General features: G+C 56.8%; 1 protein-coding gene across 2 annotated transcripts; it reads right to left on the bottom strand.

The window, feature by feature from the left end:
• Positions 1-784: 784 nt before the first annotated feature.
• Positions 785-14,884, bottom strand: NT5M (5',3'-nucleotidase, mitochondrial). 2 transcript variants are annotated; one of them, XM_079904710.1, is made up of 5 exons: positions 14,397-14,884; positions 11,008-11,108; positions 6,181-6,241; positions 2,653-2,767; positions 785-1,373 (listed from the first exon to the last, which is right to left on the bottom strand). In XM_079904710.1, the coding sequence occupies exons 1-5, from the start codon at positions 14,661-14,663 to the stop codon at positions 1,231-1,233; spliced, it is 687 nt and encodes a 228-aa protein (XP_079760836.1). In that variant the 5' UTR covers positions 14,664-14,884; the 3' UTR covers positions 785-1,230. The 2 variants fall into 2 exon arrangements, with proteins under 2 accessions (XP_079760836.1, XP_079760835.1); XM_079904709.1 differs by lacking the exon at positions 785-1,373 and having other exon boundaries at positions 2,197-2,767.
• Positions 14,885-17,255: the final 2,371 nt, after the last annotated feature.

Below are 17,255 nucleotides of genomic sequence, written 5' to 3'. Positions count from 1 at the left end.
CCCCCCCGCTTGAGAAACCGACAGAGCCCAAGACAGCCTTGAACAAGGTGGCCACGTCCAGGGGAGGGCGCAGTTCTCATCAGGCAGAGGCTGCGGTCCCGGACGGTCCAGAGCTGGGGCATCCGGACTTGATCATTCTAAGCAGGGAGGCCTTCGGAGGGCGGGTGCAGAGGGCCCAGTGGGCAGGCCGCTGCTGGCCGCCGGCACGAGCAGGCAGAGTAAAGAGCCCAGGAAGAAGGTGACACACCCCGTGGCGCGTGTGACCTGCTCTCCTGTGCCCCCGGAGTCCCGGGGTCTCGCTTCCTTCCCAGGCCACAGGCCAGGGTGGCCGGGACTCCTCCAGACACTACCCTGCTCGGGCCAGGGGCCTCCAGCCCATGTGATGCAGCCCTGATACCCTCCAGTTGGGACCCACCAGCCGCTCTCCTCACCCTTGCTCCTGCCCGACCCACCCCCGGGGCCCAAGGGACAACCAGGGGGTCCCAGGAGAGCAGCCGTGGGGAGCACAGTGGGGGCAGGAGCGGGCAAGAAAGCGCGGGCCGTGGGTGGCCGGTTACGAGGCCAATTCCCGCCCGGGGACACCGCAGCCGCCAGCGCTGCCACCTGCGCCACCGTCAGGGCCCGTCCCTCCCGGCCCCATGCGGCCCCGTGGCGAGGCAGACCCACCAAGCTGCACCCCCAACCCAGGCTCTCAGCAGCGCAGGGGGACAGCTGGGCGCCCGGGGGCCAGATGCCGGAGGACCTTGGGGCGGGGACTAGAGAACAGCATTTATTGTTCACGCCTTCAGCGAACATCTAAGCCTTTGGCCCCCGGGGTGGGGGGAGCGGGAGGGGGGCAGAGCCCTCTAGCCGGTCAGAGGCGGGGCCCAGGGAGGACCCCTGGCACAGAGCCTGGCACGGCCCAGAACTCGCACCGTGTTTGCTGGATCGGGGCAGGTCCACGGGGGAGACCCCCTGGTCGCCGGGCAGCAGGGGCCGTGGTTCAGAGCGGGGTGGTTGTCCCCACCTGCTCCTACGTCACCCTCAGACCAGGCGGCTGCTGGCCGGGGAGGGGGCTTCCCTGAGGGAGGGGAGGGCTGTCCCCTCTGAACAACGCCCCGGGCTCCTCCCTGACCGGAGGCCTGAGGTCGGCCTGGCCGCCCGTGTCCTGTCCAGGGCCCTGGGCCAGGCTTGCCCCGAGGTGCGTGTAAGGCCAGGCCGGGCAACGTGCGGGGCCGGGGCTCAGCCAGCTCAGCGGGGCCGCTTGCTGTCCAGGACGGCCCTCCAGTCGTCTGCCCATGAGTGCAACCTGCGGCCGGGGGGCTGCAGCCGCATATGCCGGTTGTGACAGGCCGTGAAGAGCACGTGCTCCCAGTGGGGGTTCGGCTCGGCCCCTGGGGGGAAAGCAGCACCTCAGTCCCATGTCGGGGCCCCAGGCGATCGCACCAGCCCTGTCTCACAGGGGCTGGACGCGGGCCCCCTCGCAGCCCCAGAGCCCACAGCGGGTGCTCGGCAAACAGTGACCACGCGCTCCCTACGGCCGCGGCCTCTGCTGGAGGCTGAGCCTCAAGACACCCGCCCTCCCCGCCCCTGTGCCCAGCCATCCTGCACCGTCTGGACCAGCTCCGTCACCAGCTGTTGACCGTGGGCCCCAAAAGCCCCGCAGGCTTCAGTCCCTTGAGTCCACACTGACACCACCAGTGGTGACCTGCCCTTCCGGTACGGCCTCTCCCCTGCGGAAGAGGGTACGCCCGCCCTCCCCTACAGAAGCTGAGTGGGTCCCTGGGCCCCTCGAAGTCATGGCCTCCCCCACCCCTGCACTGTGCCCTGACTGTCCTAGGGAAACCATATGGTCTGGGAGGTCGGTGGCGGGCACACCTGTGGATTCTACCTCTGAACACTGACCGGGGTAGAGATGGGCATGTTTCCCAGGCCAGCTCCAAAAACCATCAGGGAAGGAATATTTCAAATGTTCCCACTGAGGTGTCCAAAAGCATAGGCTTTAACCCTGAAACTAGTGATGGCTACCAGGAGGGGAGCATCTGCCAGAGTACGCAGGCACAGCGAGAACAGCAGAACCAGGAGATAAAGAAACCAAATTCTGACGGAGGTTGTTTGAGCTCCTAGATTCAGCCGTGCCTGAAGCCCTCCTACCCCAGATTTTCAGTTTGATGAACCAATAAGTTTCCCCTCTCCTTTCTAGGCAAATCCAAGGTTTGTTTGTTTATTTTTTGGGAGGGGGTCGCCCATCTGCAAAAGGGACAAACACAGCTCCCAAACCACCTTCAACTAGAGAGATTAGGCTTTGCCTTTCTGCTTTAACACATGAGGTTCAGTCCAAATTACTTCTGGGAAAAAAAAAGGGAGGGGTTCTGTTGCTAAAAACAAACGTTTGGAAGCCAGAGTCCAGCCCTCATTTTGCACGAGGGCAAGGCTTCAAGGTGTAAAGGGACTCACTCGAGGCCACCCAGCGAGTTACCCCAGAGGCAGGACCCACTCTTCCTGACTCCCAGTGGGGCCCCTTCCGAGGCCGGACGCGGAGAAGAATCTTGTCTCGCTCCACGCGCGGCTTAAGGCTGGATGTGACGCCTAACATGTCTGATGAGTGAGGGGAGTCAGGGGCCGTGAGGCCTGGCCGCCACGCTCGCCCCTCCCCCGCTGCAGGCCACTTGCCTGTGATGTCCACGCGGTCGTCTATGAGGAGGTCGGCGGAGACCACGGTCTTGTCTCTGGTCAGCACGATCTGCTCTAGAAAGTCAGGGCCGAAGTGCTTCTCCACCCAGGCGTACTGGAACGACAGCAGGCGGGGGGAGGTGGAGCCGTGAGGGGGCACAGCTGGCTCTCCTGCAAGAGGGGCCCACCCCGGGAGACTGCCACGCTCAGCGGACAACAGGACCGTCCCGGCCCCTCGGCCACAAGGCGGCAGAATCGTGGCTCCGAGCAGACGCCCCGGCCCCTGCGGCGAGGCTCTAGGGCAAGGAAAGGGGGACGGAGCTCCAAGGCGCGTCGAAACAACGCCTTACAGACTGGCCGTCCTCCTGTCCTACCCGATGAATTTTCGTCCGGAGGCCACGTGAGGACTGGACCCACGACGGGAGCGGGAGAGGGTCTCAAGCAGATGGTGCCAGTGCCGGGGGCTCCCCCGACGCCCTGCTCCTGAGTGACCTAACCCAGCAGATGGAGGACCCCATGCAAGCGACCACACTGGCCACCTTCTCAGGAAGACCCCCCATCACAAGATAACAGGGGGCTGTCAGGTTCACAAAACAGCTTCGCGAGGCTAAGTCTCCACACCGAGCTGGACTGACAGCAGACGAGCTGACCCCTGGGCCGTCCACCGGGCCAGGGCGCGGACACCCCAGGCCTCCGGCTGGGAGGAGAGGCCCTGACGGGGGCACGGCAGCCCCCGCGCGGCCAGGGGAGGTGGGGCGGCCGGGGCTCCCGTTCCAGCTCAGCTGCTCCGAGGGCCCCGTCGCACCCCGCACTGAAGCCTCACAACAGCCGCGCGGCAGGTGCGCACCCCGAAGGCTCTGAGGCGGTACAACAAGGGGGTGACGAGGGTGGGGGGCAGGGCGCGGACGTCCCGCCCGGATGCGTTCCAGGCCCACGGGGAGCCATCGGAGCTGCGTCTCCAGGCCACCCCGGGGGGAGGGCAGGCAGGCTCTGCTCCCTCTCTGCTCATCAGTTTGGAGGGTGTCCACTGAGATACCTTTAAGCTCAGAGATTCTCTCCTCGGCCGCATCAGGTCTACTCAGAACTTGTCCTTCCAGTGCTTTGCCTTCTCGTTTCCGTGACTCCACCCAATTCTTACCTTCCCCAAGGAACCTGCCCTGGCCTCCTTCCTGGGGGACCACAGAGCCTGTGACAGAGTGAGGACCGTCTCTCTTCCTGCCACACTGTCCTCAGCTCCCGAGAGCAAAGAGACGGCTCTTTTAAGCCCCAGACGCCTAGCGTTGCAGCAGGTGCCCAGTAAACGTTGGCCGAATGACTGCCAACCAAAAAAGCATTTACTTTTTTATTGCAAGAGTAATGGCTAATCAGAGAAAATTTGGGAAATAAGTTAGAGAAGTATCTATAGTTGGCAGAATTTCCTTCCTTCCTTTTTTTAAAAAAAAATTTACCACGTTTCAAAACGTAGTTTTTAATTGAAGTTGTATAGGCAAATTTGCACCTAACTTATTTTTCCGGGATCCAAGAATGCAGGAAAAATAATCAACCGTGAAATTGCCCAGGCTTTCTGGTTTGAGAAAAGTGCACTGAGGTTCTTTCTTTCGTGCTGGGTGGGGGTCTTTGGGCCGGAGAGAAGACACAGGGGTGACGTTTACTGCTAGCAAGGTCGTGAATGCCGCCTTCTGCATCCTTCCTACGACCCAGGGAGGCATCAGCACAACCGCACTGGTTATGAGACGGAGGCCCTGAGAGGCTGGGTGGGGGGGTCTGAGGGCCAGAGCTCTCGTCTGACTCCCGGGCCCGGCCAGGGTGGGGGCCAGGGTCCGAGGGCACCGCTGTGGGGGTGGGGCTGGGGAGGGAAGGTGGCTCGTTTTCCACCCAATCGTAAGTCTGGTCCCTGAAGACACTCGGGCAGGAAACAGTTCGGCCTGGCGAACACAGAGCCATCCGAGGTAAAGTGGTGGTGTTATTCCCGAACCAGAATCTGTCAAGACGACCCAAACCGAATCCGAACCACACGCAGCAAAAGAGTTACTAGACAGACTTTCGAGGGAGGAGGTCTTTCCATGGCCTCAGGGAAGAGCAGCATTTGGTGACACAGCTGCTGCAGAGACAACTAAAGGCTTTAAAGTCGGGCCAGCGGGACATGTCCCGCACCCCCGGGGGTGTGCGTGTGGAGCCGAAATGCACGGGCAGCTCCGAGGCTATGTCAGCATTTCTCCCCAGATGGCCATGTAGACAGAGGTGTGCTTGAAGGACAGCATCAGCAGGAAGCAGGCTTGCTGAGGTACTGAGGGGTAAGCAGGGTGGTGCTTCCAGCCTCGGAGGGAGGGGCAGACGTGGGACAAGGACGTCGGTACCCCTGGGACAGACACACCAGGTCGGAGCCATCTGGAGCTCAGAGGGGAGCGCTGGGCTGAGGCTGCACGGGCCGGATGGTCGGCATGCAGATGATACTTGAACCCTGGGGGAGGGACGAGGACCCCGAGGGCCGGACAGCCAGCCCCGCCTCCACCGCAGCCCTGGCTGAAACAGCTGCCCCAGCCCGGCGGTTCTCAAACACGGCGCACCTGGGGGCTTGTGGAAACACGCTGGCTACTCCCAGCGTTTCCGCCGGGGGTCTCACGAGGGGCCGGACGATGCCCACTTCTAGCGTGCGGGGGATGCCAAGCCTCCAGTTCACTGCTCTGCTGGGGACTGGACACGCCTCCAGGCCCGAGCCCACCCCCGCTGACCAAGCCGAGCCACTCGCCCCCCGAGGTGAGCTGCACTCACGGTCCTGGCGGGTTGAGGGGCGTCCTGAGCACGAGGCGCACGGTGGAGGCCAGCGCCCGCGACGCCCCGATGAGGCGCATCCCTTCCGCGTGAAGCGCAGGAGGCGCCGAACGTTGGCTGACCGTGTGTGTTTGCTTCTCGCGTGGAGCCGGGCGAGGAGAGGTCCCGAGGGGACGTGCTGGACCCCTGCCGAGGTCGGCCCCCGAGCCCCACCTTCCCAGATTTGGGAAGCCCCTCAGCTTCCTCGGGGCAGGAGCATCCCTGGGCCCACCTCTGGTGGGAACCCACCCCCGGGGAACAGACCATCTCTCTGGGTTTGGCAACCCCGCAAGTTCCCAGCCTCCAGAGAAGTCTCAGTTTTATGTCATTCTACCCATTTTCAATAAAGATGACGAAGTGAGTATGGAGCAAAGTGCAGCTTCACTGTTTCACCTTTGTGAGGCTTTTCGTGCCCAAATACTTGGTTTGGGTGGCCTCCAGCCCCTCCCCGACCCACATCCTCTCCTCGTCCCATCCTTCACGTCGATGCTGCACCAACGGGGACGGTCACCTTCCCACAGAACCTGGTGCCTCGCCAGGTCCACCCAGCGGGCGCAGCAGAATTGCAGACTCTGCTGGGAGGAGGCCCTGGCCCAGACCCGCGAGGCTGGACGGGAGGAGGGGCAGCCCCGGGAGGCGGCGGCCATGGGTGCAGGTCCAAGCCCTTCCCTGGGACGTGGGGCAAAGCGAGAAGAGGCCCAACCCCAGGCGTCTTACCTTCTCGAAGGGACAGTACTTGTACATCTTGGTGGGGCTGGTGCAGATGAAGACGTCCGTGCTGGGGGAGAGGCGGAGAGTGAGGCTGGGCGCCGGCGTCCCCCTGCCCAAGCCCGGCCCCCGATGGCCAGCGATGCCCTGTCCCCCCGGCCCCGGCCGCCGCGTGTGACCCCAGCCCCGGCCCGACACCAGCTCAGGGCCGGGCAAACCACAGGGCAGCCCCGTGCAGCCAGCCATGCAGGTTGGCAGAGCTGAGGAACGGCCGTCCCTGGGACGTGACAGGAAATGCCGAGAAACGGCGAGTACCAGCCTGCGAGGAAGGCATTACAGGACCAGAGCCAGCTACTCAAGGGGCGTACATCAGGGCCTCACACGGCGCAGAGGCAGGAAACCTACAAGCCGAGCCGGAGTCTCTAGGTCAAGGGTGCGGCCGGCGGCTCAGGCTTCACGCACTCCTGTGGACCCTGGTGGACCCTCGGGGTCTGTGCTGCGCCAGCTCCTCCCACGGCCCTGGGCCCGGCGCCCGCCAACAGTGCCAGCTGGTCCCCTGTCCTCATCGAGCTGGCGCCTGCCCCAGGAGCGGCACCTACTGTCTCATCGGGCCAAGCCCACGGGGGATGGGATCCCTGGAGAGCAGTCCCGAGAGGCCTGCGTCAGACTGAGGCCCCGGGCAGAGGGCGTGGCGTCCCGGGCACCCTGGGTCTCCGCCTGCTTCCCATCTCCGTGGATTTGCCTGTTCTGGACATCTCATGTTAACAGAACCCCACGGTACATGGTCTCTTGCGACTGGCTTCTTTCATTCAGGGTCATGTTTTCAAGGGCACTGGAACTGTGGGCCTTTTTATTTACTGCCCAGTAACATCCCTCGTATAGATGCTCCACGTTCAGTTTACATGCTACCACGGATGGACAGTGGGGCCGCTTCCACCCGGGAACTGTGGCGCTGGGGACGCCCGTGTGCAGGGTCCGTGTGGACCTGTGTCTCCGTTTCTCTCGGGTGTGACTGCTGGGTTACAGGCGGCTCTGTATCCAACATCCTGAGGATGCGGTTTCCAAGGCAGCTGCGCCGGTTACAATCCCACCACCAGCGATAAGGATTCCCAGCTCTCCATCCTTGGCTACACCCACGATCGTCCATCTTTTTTATGACAGTCGTTCTAGTGGTGCAGAGCGGCTTTTTACTGTGGTTCTGCCTTATTTCCCTAAGGACGAACGATGTTGAGGCAAACTTTCACGCCCTTAATCGCCATCTGTAGCTCTTCTTTGGAGAAATGCCAAGGAAATGCCGAACTCAGCGCCCGAGCCCATGTTTTTAAAACCTGAGTTAGATGACACCCTTCTCCCTTCAACCTCTTCCTCCACATCCCACCTGCCCCACACTCACTGAAACCTCACCTTCCTGGTCTCGTTTGCTACCCAAGTCAGCAAACCCCTTCCCCTCCCAGGGCCTGTCCCTTGCTCCCCGCCGCCCTTCACTACTCATTCCGATCCTACAGGTCTGACGTCACATATCACCCCCTTGGAGAAGCATCTGCACCTGAAGTAGCCCCTCCCCGGTGATCTCTAACACGTCACCTTGCTCATTTCCTGCACAAAGCACAAGACAGAGCCATCCACTTGATTAGCCATCCGCTAGACCCCTCTCTCAGCCCAAACTCTGGCCATGGACTGGCCGTCAGAATCGCCCACCCGCTAAGCGCCAAAGTGGAAGTAAAGGACCAGTGGTGTGGTCTCAACCTGGACATCTCAGACTGGAATTTCTGCGAATGTGTTAATAGGGCAGCTGTGAAAAAGTGCTCCAGGCCAGAACCCACGAGAAGAAAGCTGCCTCCTTGGGGCTTCCCTGGTGGTGCAGTGGTTAGGAATCCACCTGCCAACGCGGGGGACACAGGATCGAGCCCTGATCCGGGAAGATCCCACATGCCGCGGAGCAACTAAGTCCGTGAGCCACAACTACTGAGCCCATGCGCCACAACTACTGAAGCCCACACGCCTAGAGCCCGTGCTCCCCGAAAGCTGCCTCAATGAGAAGCCCGTGCACCGCAACGAAGAGCAGCCCCCGCTCGCCGCAACTAGAGAAAGCCCGCGCACAGCAACGAAGACCCAATGCAGCCAAAAATAAAAATAAATTTAAAAATAAAGAAAGCTTCCTCCTCTGCCGCCCCCTGAAGAATCTCAATGCATGTCCACAAACTAAAAGCTCTGAGAAGTCCCACAGGAAAGACTCCGCTCATCGATGTTTCCCATGCTGCTTTGGTCAAAGAACACTCTTCTCGGGACTTCCCTGGTGGTCCAGTGGTTAAGACTCCACACTCCCAATGCAGGGGGCCCGGGTTCGATCCCTGGGAACTAAGGGAACTAAGATCCCACATGCCACAACTAAGACCCGGTGCAGCCAAAATAAATAAATAATAAATAAATAAATATTAAAGAAAAAGAACACCCTTCTGTTGCACACCTATTAAGTCCTGCAGAATAGTAACAGTGGCAGCTAACATTTACACTGCACACATTTTACAGATGAAGAAACTGAAAGTTTAGAGACTTGCTGAGGGGTCGATTCTGGAGAAGCGGTCTAACTCCAGTTCACACTGAGACGTAACCACCGTGCCATCCAGCTCCCCAGAATACAGTTGGTGAACGTGGTCCAGGAAATGAGGATCCAGACAAGAACAGAGGTTTTAAAAGCTTCGGTGCAAAAATACACATTCTTTGCCTCGCCCGGCTCTTGCTACAGGTGGGAGAAGTTACAGTACATGATTCTGGTGTAAATCAGGTTCAAATCATAGACCAGAGTAGCAAATCCTAACATCTGCGGCCTAACTTTTAACAAGGAAGCCAAGACCATTCAACAGAGGAAAGAAGAATCTTTTCAACAAATGGTTCTGGGACACCTGGATTTTCCACACGACAAAGAAGGAAGTGGGACCCCCTTCCTCACACCATATGCAAAAATTAAAATGGATCAAAGACCTAAATATAAGAGCTTAAACTATAAAACTCTTAGAAGAAAACACGGGAGCAAATCTTTGTGACCTTGGATTAGGCAAAGGATCCTTACATACGGCACCAAAAACACAAACGACAAAAGAAAAAAAATAAATAAATTGAATTATATCAAAATAAAAACTTCGGGTTTCAAAGGACCCCACCCAGAAAGTAAAGCAACAATCCACAGAATGAGAGAATATATCTGCAAGTCATATATCTCCCAAGGGACTTGTTATCCAGAACATATAAAGCAGTCTTATGAGTTAACAATAACAAAAAAAGACAAATAAATTGAAAAAAAAATTAGCGAAGGATTTGAATAACCATTTATCCAAAAAAGATATACAAATAGCTAATATGCACACCAAAAGATGCTTAACATCATTAGTCTTCAGAGAAATGCAAATTAAAACCACAATGAGATACCACTTCACACCCACTAGAATGGCTGGAATCAAAAACACCATAGCGGGCTTCCCGGGTGGCGCAGTGGTTGAGAGTCCGCCTGCCGATGCAGGGGACGCGGGTTCGTGTCCCGGTCCGGGAGGATCCCACGTGCCGCGGAGCGGCTGGGCCCGTGAGCCATGGCCGCTGAGCCTGCGCGTCTGGAGCCTGTGCTCCGCAGCGGGAGAGGCCACAACAGTGAGAGGCCCACGTACCGCAAAAGAAAGGAAAAAAAAAAAAAAAAGACCATGGCAAGTGCTGGGGAGAAGTTGGATCCCTCAGACATTGCTACTGGGAATGTAAAATGGTGCAGCTGCTTTGAAAGTAGTTTGGATTCAGCATATGACCCAGCAGTTCCACTCCTTGGTGCACATCTAAGAGCAACAAAAACATGCGGCCACAAAAACCCTCGTACGTGAACGTTCACTGCAGTGTTATTCTTCACATCTAAAAAGAAGAAACACCCGAGATCTATCAACTAAGGAACGGATGGACAGAACGTAGCATAACCACACATGGAGAATCACTCAGCAGTGAAAAGGGATGAAGTGCTGATTCACTTGGCGGCGCACATGAACCCGGAAACGTCATACTGAGTGAGAGAAGCCAGTCACAGGAGGCGAGGTATCGTAAGAGACGTATGTGAAACGTCCAGACTAGGCAAATCCAGAGACAGCAAAGCCCACTGCCGAGGCTGCTGTCCAGAGACAGCAGGAATGCGCAGTGACTGTTAATGTGCTGAAGTCGACTATGGTGCTGTTTGGACATCTCTGTGAACCCGCTAAAAACCACGTGGGTGCAGGGCATGTGAATTGTACCTCAATAAGGCTATTTCCTTTTTTAAGGTCCTCAGGGGAGCGCTGTAAGTGCCACTGAATTTCGATGGGCGGTGGGCACGGGTTCCGGGGCGGGGGCCTCAGCTCACAGCACCAGGAAGACGTTCCCCTCATCCTCTTGCTGTCGCTTCCCCCACCCCATCTCCCAGGTCTCCCCATCGTACCCCTGCACACACCTGGCTCTCTGTGTTCAGCACTGATCCCAGTTCGTGGTTGTCTTCCCGGATGTGATGCTCTATGTAACACCTGCTCTCTGGCTAGACTGTAAGCTCCAGGAGAGCAGGGAATGCGCTTTGTTCGCTTGTGACCCGCTGGTGCCCAGAGGCATCTGACAGTCAGTTCTCAGTTATTTGCTGAATAAATGAACCCTGAACACCCAGCGAACCCCGTCAAATTAGACTCGACATTCTCCCAAGTTACTGGATGGAAGCATCTTAACAGCCTACAGACTTGCCCCGTGAGGATGGACCGCGCAGGCCCATGAAGGGTGAGGAACGAGAAGCAGAGGTGACGTGATACGGGAAGGGGCGCGGACCCTGGGCCGAGACAAACTCACCTCTCCAGGTTGGCCATCTGCTTCACAGCCTCCACAGCGCCTGGCAGAGGCTCGAGGTCAAAGAAGAAATTCTCCGACTCCCAGATGCTGATCGCCTTCTCCTGAGAAGGGGAGAAGTGCAGGTGATGCCCGAGGTCCTCAGCACCCTGCGAGCCCACACCGCGAGGACGCAGCTCCCGGGGGAGGAAGGGTGGGAGCTGGCACTGGCGTGTGTTCCGGCCCCTTTGCAGGAGGGCTCCAGCTTCTGCGAGGATCCAACAGGGACCAGCTACGGTGCTGGGGCTGTGGATTCTGAAGCCAGCGCTGCTACAGGCCCTGCTGGAGCTGGCGGGGACAGAAGGTTGGCTCCCAGGAACCACACGTTTGCCTGATTCTAAAGGCCTGAGGCCCCCTGGAGGCAGCGAGGGTGGGCTGGGTCCTGCCAGGGCGCTGGAATCTCACTTTCAACTGCTGGAGGAGCTCAGGCCCTTCAGAGCACCGCCGTGCCACGAGGGATGGGGGCGCGGGCAGAAGGCCGACCGAGCAGAGCTCCAGGCTCCGCATCACATCGGCAGAACAGCTCTTTATCTGAGCTACGCGTTGGGATGCCAATAAACTACATCGTTAAAACACACACACACACACACACACACACACACACACACACACACACACAACTATTCTGCTGCTTTTAAAGTTTAAAAGCCCCCAATCCAGACCCTCATTTCACATGTGAGAAAACCGAGGCTCAGAATGGGGAAGGGATTGACTTAATGTCACACAGCAAAACGGTAGCTCCCAACCGCCCGGCTAGGAGTGTCCGTCTTACGCTGCCGGCCAAATTCATGTCTGCGGTATGTCACCCCCTTCCAGGGCCAGGACAAGGGGAAAGTGACAACCCCCAGCCTCTGAGAAGCAGGAAACCATGTCCCACGTGTGCAATGCAGGAAGCGTTCCCCCACCCGCTGTCAGAACACCACCCTCCGAAAAAATGCCACCACGGCGACATATGGGGAGTGCACGGAGGTCACACGGGCAATACTGTCGTCAGCTGCATGGGCTTAAGCACATCAGTACTTATTGCTAATATATGCCCTCTCCTGTCTGAGCCTCACATCCCATAAGCGGCAAGAGCTGCCACCCCCAATTTACAGATGAGGAAACTGGGCTTCACTGAAGCTTTTATTCAAGGCCACTTCAGGGTGATACTGTCAGAACTCGAACTTGGGGCTTCTGACTCAAAGCGAAGCAGTGTGAGTGGTGGAAAGCAGGCTGTGGCCCAGGGCTAACCATTTCCCCTCAGCACCCCAGCTTACCTCCCTCCCCCTCAACTTTCCCTGAAACCCTGGTCAAGGGACTTCCTTTCTCTGAGGCCCGTTCAACTGCCCTAACAGTGTAAGATTCTAAGTCAGTGAAAACGAGCTATGCCTTCCCCTCCGCCCTGCTCACCCCTCGGCAAGCGAGGCTCAAAGGAAACACACAAAGACCCACATTTTGTAAAGCAGGGATGCCTCCGTGTGGAAGCCGGGTGCTTGACACGGAGGTTTTAACGCAGATGCTGGGCCAGCTCGGCCAAGGGGAGACCAGGGAGGTCCTGCTATGAGCTGTGCCTGGGGATAAAGGTCACGTATGCGTCTATTAAAGCCCCATTGCCTGCAATGTTCCCAGGAGCGGCAGTGCACAGTGAGCTCTCGGAGCACCCCTCCTCGGTGCCCGAGTTCTGCTCCCAGGCCTTGTTCTTGGAAGACAGTAACGCATTCCCTTAGACCCGGAGTCTGCACATTGGCACAATGGACTAGAAGAGCCACTGTCCTTGGAGAGCTGCGGGGGTGGGCGACCTAATGGCAGGGGCATCTGCGGGACCTGGACCTGAGGGAGCCGCCAACTGAGATCTGCATCTTCAGCCGGGCCTGGGCACTGGCGGGAGGACCCAGACTTGGTGCTGGACGAACGCTCCAGGGAAGGGTAACCGGCCCCGCAGGGACCCCCTCCTCTTAGCCAGGACCTGGACCTTCGAGGGTGAAAATTGTGCCGTAAGACCTTGCCCTTTCTTGTCAGAACAGAGAATAACATTTGCTTGGTGGAAATTTACAGGAACATCATTACCTGACCATGACCTGACCTCGAGAACAAAGGATCTAACACCAAGAAGTCTGCAGCAACTAACCACGCCCCTCCCTCACCTTTCCTAGAAAAAGGCTTTGCTGAAAGCTTTTGGGAAGTTTGGGGTTTGAAGGCATGAGCCATCCATCTCCTTGCATGGCCCTGCAGTAGACCTTTCTCTGTTCCAAACTCTGACGTTTTGGTATTGTTTGGCCTCTCTGCATCGGGCACACGGACTTCCATTTCAGTAACAGGCTTAGTGGCATCACAGTAACACGGTCCTGGGAGGAAAGGAAGAACCCGGACGGCAACGCTGAGTGCCGTCTATGAATGAAGACACACACAGGGCAGGGGAGAACATTACTGGGCCTGCAAAAATTACTGGGGCATTTTCTCCGGTTTAAAGTTTTTAATGAGGTATCGGGAGTGGGAGAGGTCGGCACCCCAGCCTCAGGGGAAAGTTGCCTTCTGAAGCGCCTGGTGTTAATGAAAAGAAATGGCGCTTCATTTCCTTTTGAACACCCACCCCTCCACAAACCAAATTACTGTCCAGATGCCTTTTGTAAATCAAACAACTGGCACTTGTTAGAGGAGGACAGAGGACAGGACTGAACGACCTTGGCAAGCGGACAGACAACTCAGATCCAGGCTGACCCTTCTTGGCTGTGACATGGGACAGGTTTCCTCACCTCACAAGGGAGAAAATAATGTCTGCCTCACAGAGGAGGGAATGCAGCAACCTGGGGTTACAAAATAGGTTCTAAAATCATCATCAACTCCCCCTGGCAGCCACCTTAGGTGGCCAGTTGAGGGACAGCAGAAAACATTAGGTCTCTAAGTTGGTCCATGGCAAGATCCCGTACCTTTCACCAAGTAGTTTAAATGGACAAACCAAGCGATCTAAGAACGTTCCTGGTGTCAGAGCTCAGGTGCTCAGCTGGGCGGGCTGGGGCAGGGGATAAGCCAAGGAATAGATCCGGACCCACCACGACTCCCTGTGTGCTGTCCAGGAAGACTTGCAACCTCAATGCTACTGGGAACCACACTTTGGTGGAAAAGGGAAAAAAAGAATGGATGGTAAAGATGCTCATCAAATTCAGGTAGAAGAAGAAACGGGAATGTGAGTTGAGGCCAAAATTAAAAAGTCAGTTGAAGATAGGGAGTTAGGTATATTATGCCTTATGTGCTCCTGAATTTTGAGAAGCCCTCGATGACAGCCAAGAGCTATCGAACGCAGAGGCCCCTAGGACCCGGTGCTACGGGTGGCGACTCCCAGGGCCACGCGCGCCCGGGGCGGGGATGCTCACGCTCAGCCCGGGCTGCAGGCGGTCGTACTGCTCCGACACCCAGAAGCCGCGCCGGTCCTCCAGCGCGATGAAGGGCTGGTCGGGGAAGCGCGCGCGGAACTTCCTGAGGAAGCCGCCCTCGAAGTCGGCCAGCACGCCGTCCATGTCCACCAGCACCCGCAGGGCGCGGCCGGCAGGCCCGCCCGACGCCCGGCGCAGCCCAGCGGGCCCCGCAGGCACCGCTGCGCCGCGGGGCCTCCGCGCGCACCAGCCGCGCAGCCGGATCATGGCCCCTGGCGGGCGCTCGCCGCGAACACCGGGGCCATGTCCGCGGGAGGAGACACTGCGGACAGGGGAGCGGGCGTCGGGGTCGCGGGATGCGGGGGGCGCGCGCGGGGCCGGGGACGCGCGGGATGCGTGGGGCGCGCGGGGCTCGGGGCGCGTGGGGCGCGCGGGGCGAGCGGGAAACGAGCGCGCAGGCTCAAGCCCCAGAGCGAGGCTGCGGCCTCGCCGCCCTTAAAGAGACCCGCGCTGGCGGAGGCGGGCCCGAGGGGCGTGGCCTGGAGGACAGCCCTGGGCGCTGGGCTGTCCCCGGGGCGTCCGCAGTCCCCGGATCTCCACTGGCACCTTCTCCCGGGATCCTGCGCCTGGGCTCCCTCCTCCCAGTGCCGCAGGAGCAGGCCTGTGTCTCGGAGACGTTCACTGAGCCCCTAGAGCGTCGCGCAGTGGACCACGTGGACGAGGTCCTGCCACCCTGGAACTCACATTTTAGAAGAGGAGAGGGACACAAAGCAAATAAGTCAACAAAATAGGCAGAAGAACTTCAGGGAGTGACAGTAGTAGGAAGGAACCAAAACAGTGATGTGCCCCCTGCTTTACGGTGACTGGCTGGGGAGAGGCTGTTAGAGGAGCAATAAACACCGTGCAAATATCACGAAGCCTTAATAAAACCGGTGACTTTCAAATGAATCTAAAATAAATATTATGTACCCCGTTATAGGTGGCTTTCCTTTTTCTTCTGGCTTTAAAATCTTTTATTGTCAATTTGAATGAATAAGAGACTATTACTGTTGTTATAGGCAAGCAGTATCCAACAGAGACACACCAGGACCCTCCTCACCCACTATACTCTAAGACACACTAGCATTTTGTCTTTTCCAGAAACACACCAAGCTTATTTGGGTCTAAAGATCTTGGCATACATTTGTTCCTCTCCCTGAAACTCTCCGCTCCCCGATCCCTTCTCACTGGCTCCTTCTCACCCTTCACATCTTGGAAGCATTTCCTGACCTTCCTCTACCCCATGACCATGTTTCATTTTCTTCATAACAGGTACTGACTCGCTGAAAGTATTTTGTTTGCTTGCTTTTGTGTGTAACTCCTACAGCCGGAGCTTCATTGCCGCAAGAACTTTGTCTTGATGACAGATATACACCTGGCATCTGGCACAGGGCTGGACACATATCAGAGACAAAGTAAATGTGTACTCAAAGAATGAAAAACAGATAGTTAAATGTGGTATCTCCACTCACTGCTGTGGCTGTTTGTTGTAAGGTGTGTCTCAAGTAACTGCTGGGGACTTCGCTGGTGGCGCAGTGGTTAAAAATCCACCTGCCAATGAAGGGGACATGGGTTCGAGCCCTGGGCCAGGAAGATCCCACATCTAAGAACGCACAACTAAGCCCGTGCGCCGCAGCTACTGAGCCTGCGCTCTAGAGCCCCCGAGCCACAACTACTGACCCCGCGTGCCTAGAGTCCCTGCTCCGCACCAAGAGAAGCCACCGCAATGAGAAGCCCACGCAACGCAACAAAGAGTAGCCCCTGCTCGCCACAACTAGAGAAAGCCTGCGCACAGCAACAAAGACCCAATACAGCCAAAAATAGATTTATAAATAAAATAGATTTATAAAAAATAGTTAAAAATAAACTTAATTGCTGGATTTTACACATGAATAGCTTAAAAAATAGTTAGAGTATATCCAAGGTTATCCCTCTAACCACATCTCCTTCAGTCATTTCTCTCTTGAGAGGAAGAGAGAAGGGTGGGATGGCCCTTAGCAGTTTTGAAATGAGTGTGATTTGATTCCTGGCTCCTCTTTGCCACAATGCAGGTATTCTCAAACTTTAGTGTGCATCAAGGTTACCTTCAGGGCTTGTTAAACTCAGACTGCAGAGCACCACCCTCAGAGTTTGTAGGAAGTCTAAAGTGGAGTCCAAGAATTTGCATTTCTAAGAAGTTCCCAGGTGGCGTTGATGCTGCGGGCTGAGGAACCACACTTTGAGAACAGACGCCACAATCTAAATAGGCAACAAAATTTAAAATATGACTAGTAGCTGTGGCTATTTTGAATTATTGTAGTGCTTAACTTCTCACAACATTTTTGGCTTTTATTAAAATCCATGTACTTCCGTGGAAATGTGTCCTATAATTCAAAATGTCTGTCTTCTGTTTGAGGACCAAATGTTGCCATACAGCATTCAGGGACAGCTCCATCCTAGAGTACAAGTGTTAAAGTCATTCATCTATACTTGTCCCAAATACATCAATTTATTTCCATCTCTATTTCAAGGTACAATTTTTACTATTATATTTCATATCGACTGACTACTGTAATAGCTTCCTAAATGATTCTCTGAGGTTATCCATGTAAAGTCAGACAGCCCTTTCTAAGTGCAAGTCTGATCATGCCACTCTCTTGCATCAAACTCTCCGTGGCGTCCCAATCTTTCGGGGAAAAGTCCAGTATCTTTAACACAGCTTACTCGACGTGGTCCCTGTCTATCCTGCAGCAGCCCCACTTCACATCACTCCCCTCCAACCATAAGTATTTTACGTGGTTTACCGTGAGAATTGTACAGATGGGGAAACAAGACAGAGGA

Source organism: Stenella coeruleoalba (assembly GCF_951394435.1).
Source record: "Stenella coeruleoalba genome assembly, chromosome: 19".
Taxonomy (NCBI): Eukaryota; Metazoa; Chordata; class Mammalia; order Artiodactyla; family Delphinidae; genus Stenella; species Stenella coeruleoalba.
This window is presented reverse-complemented; position numbering and strand designations above follow the sequence as displayed.

What these genes read in the sequence shown, in the direction of transcription:
- NT5M (XM_079904709.1), bottom strand. Translation starts at nt 14,663, where the DNA reads ATGATCCGGCTGCGCGGCTGGTGCGCGCGGAGGCCCCGCGGCGCAGCG. An exon ending in CAGATGGCCAACCTGGAGAG is followed by an intron (nt 6,242 to 11,007) that starts GTGAGTTTGTCT and finishes CCTCTCCCCCAG; the next exon opens with CACGGACGTCTTCATCTGCA. An exon ending in AGTACTGTCCCTTCGAGAAG is followed by an intron (nt 2,768 to 6,180) that starts GTAAGACGCCTG and finishes CTGTCGTTCCAG; the next exon opens with TACGCCTGGGTGGAGAAGCA.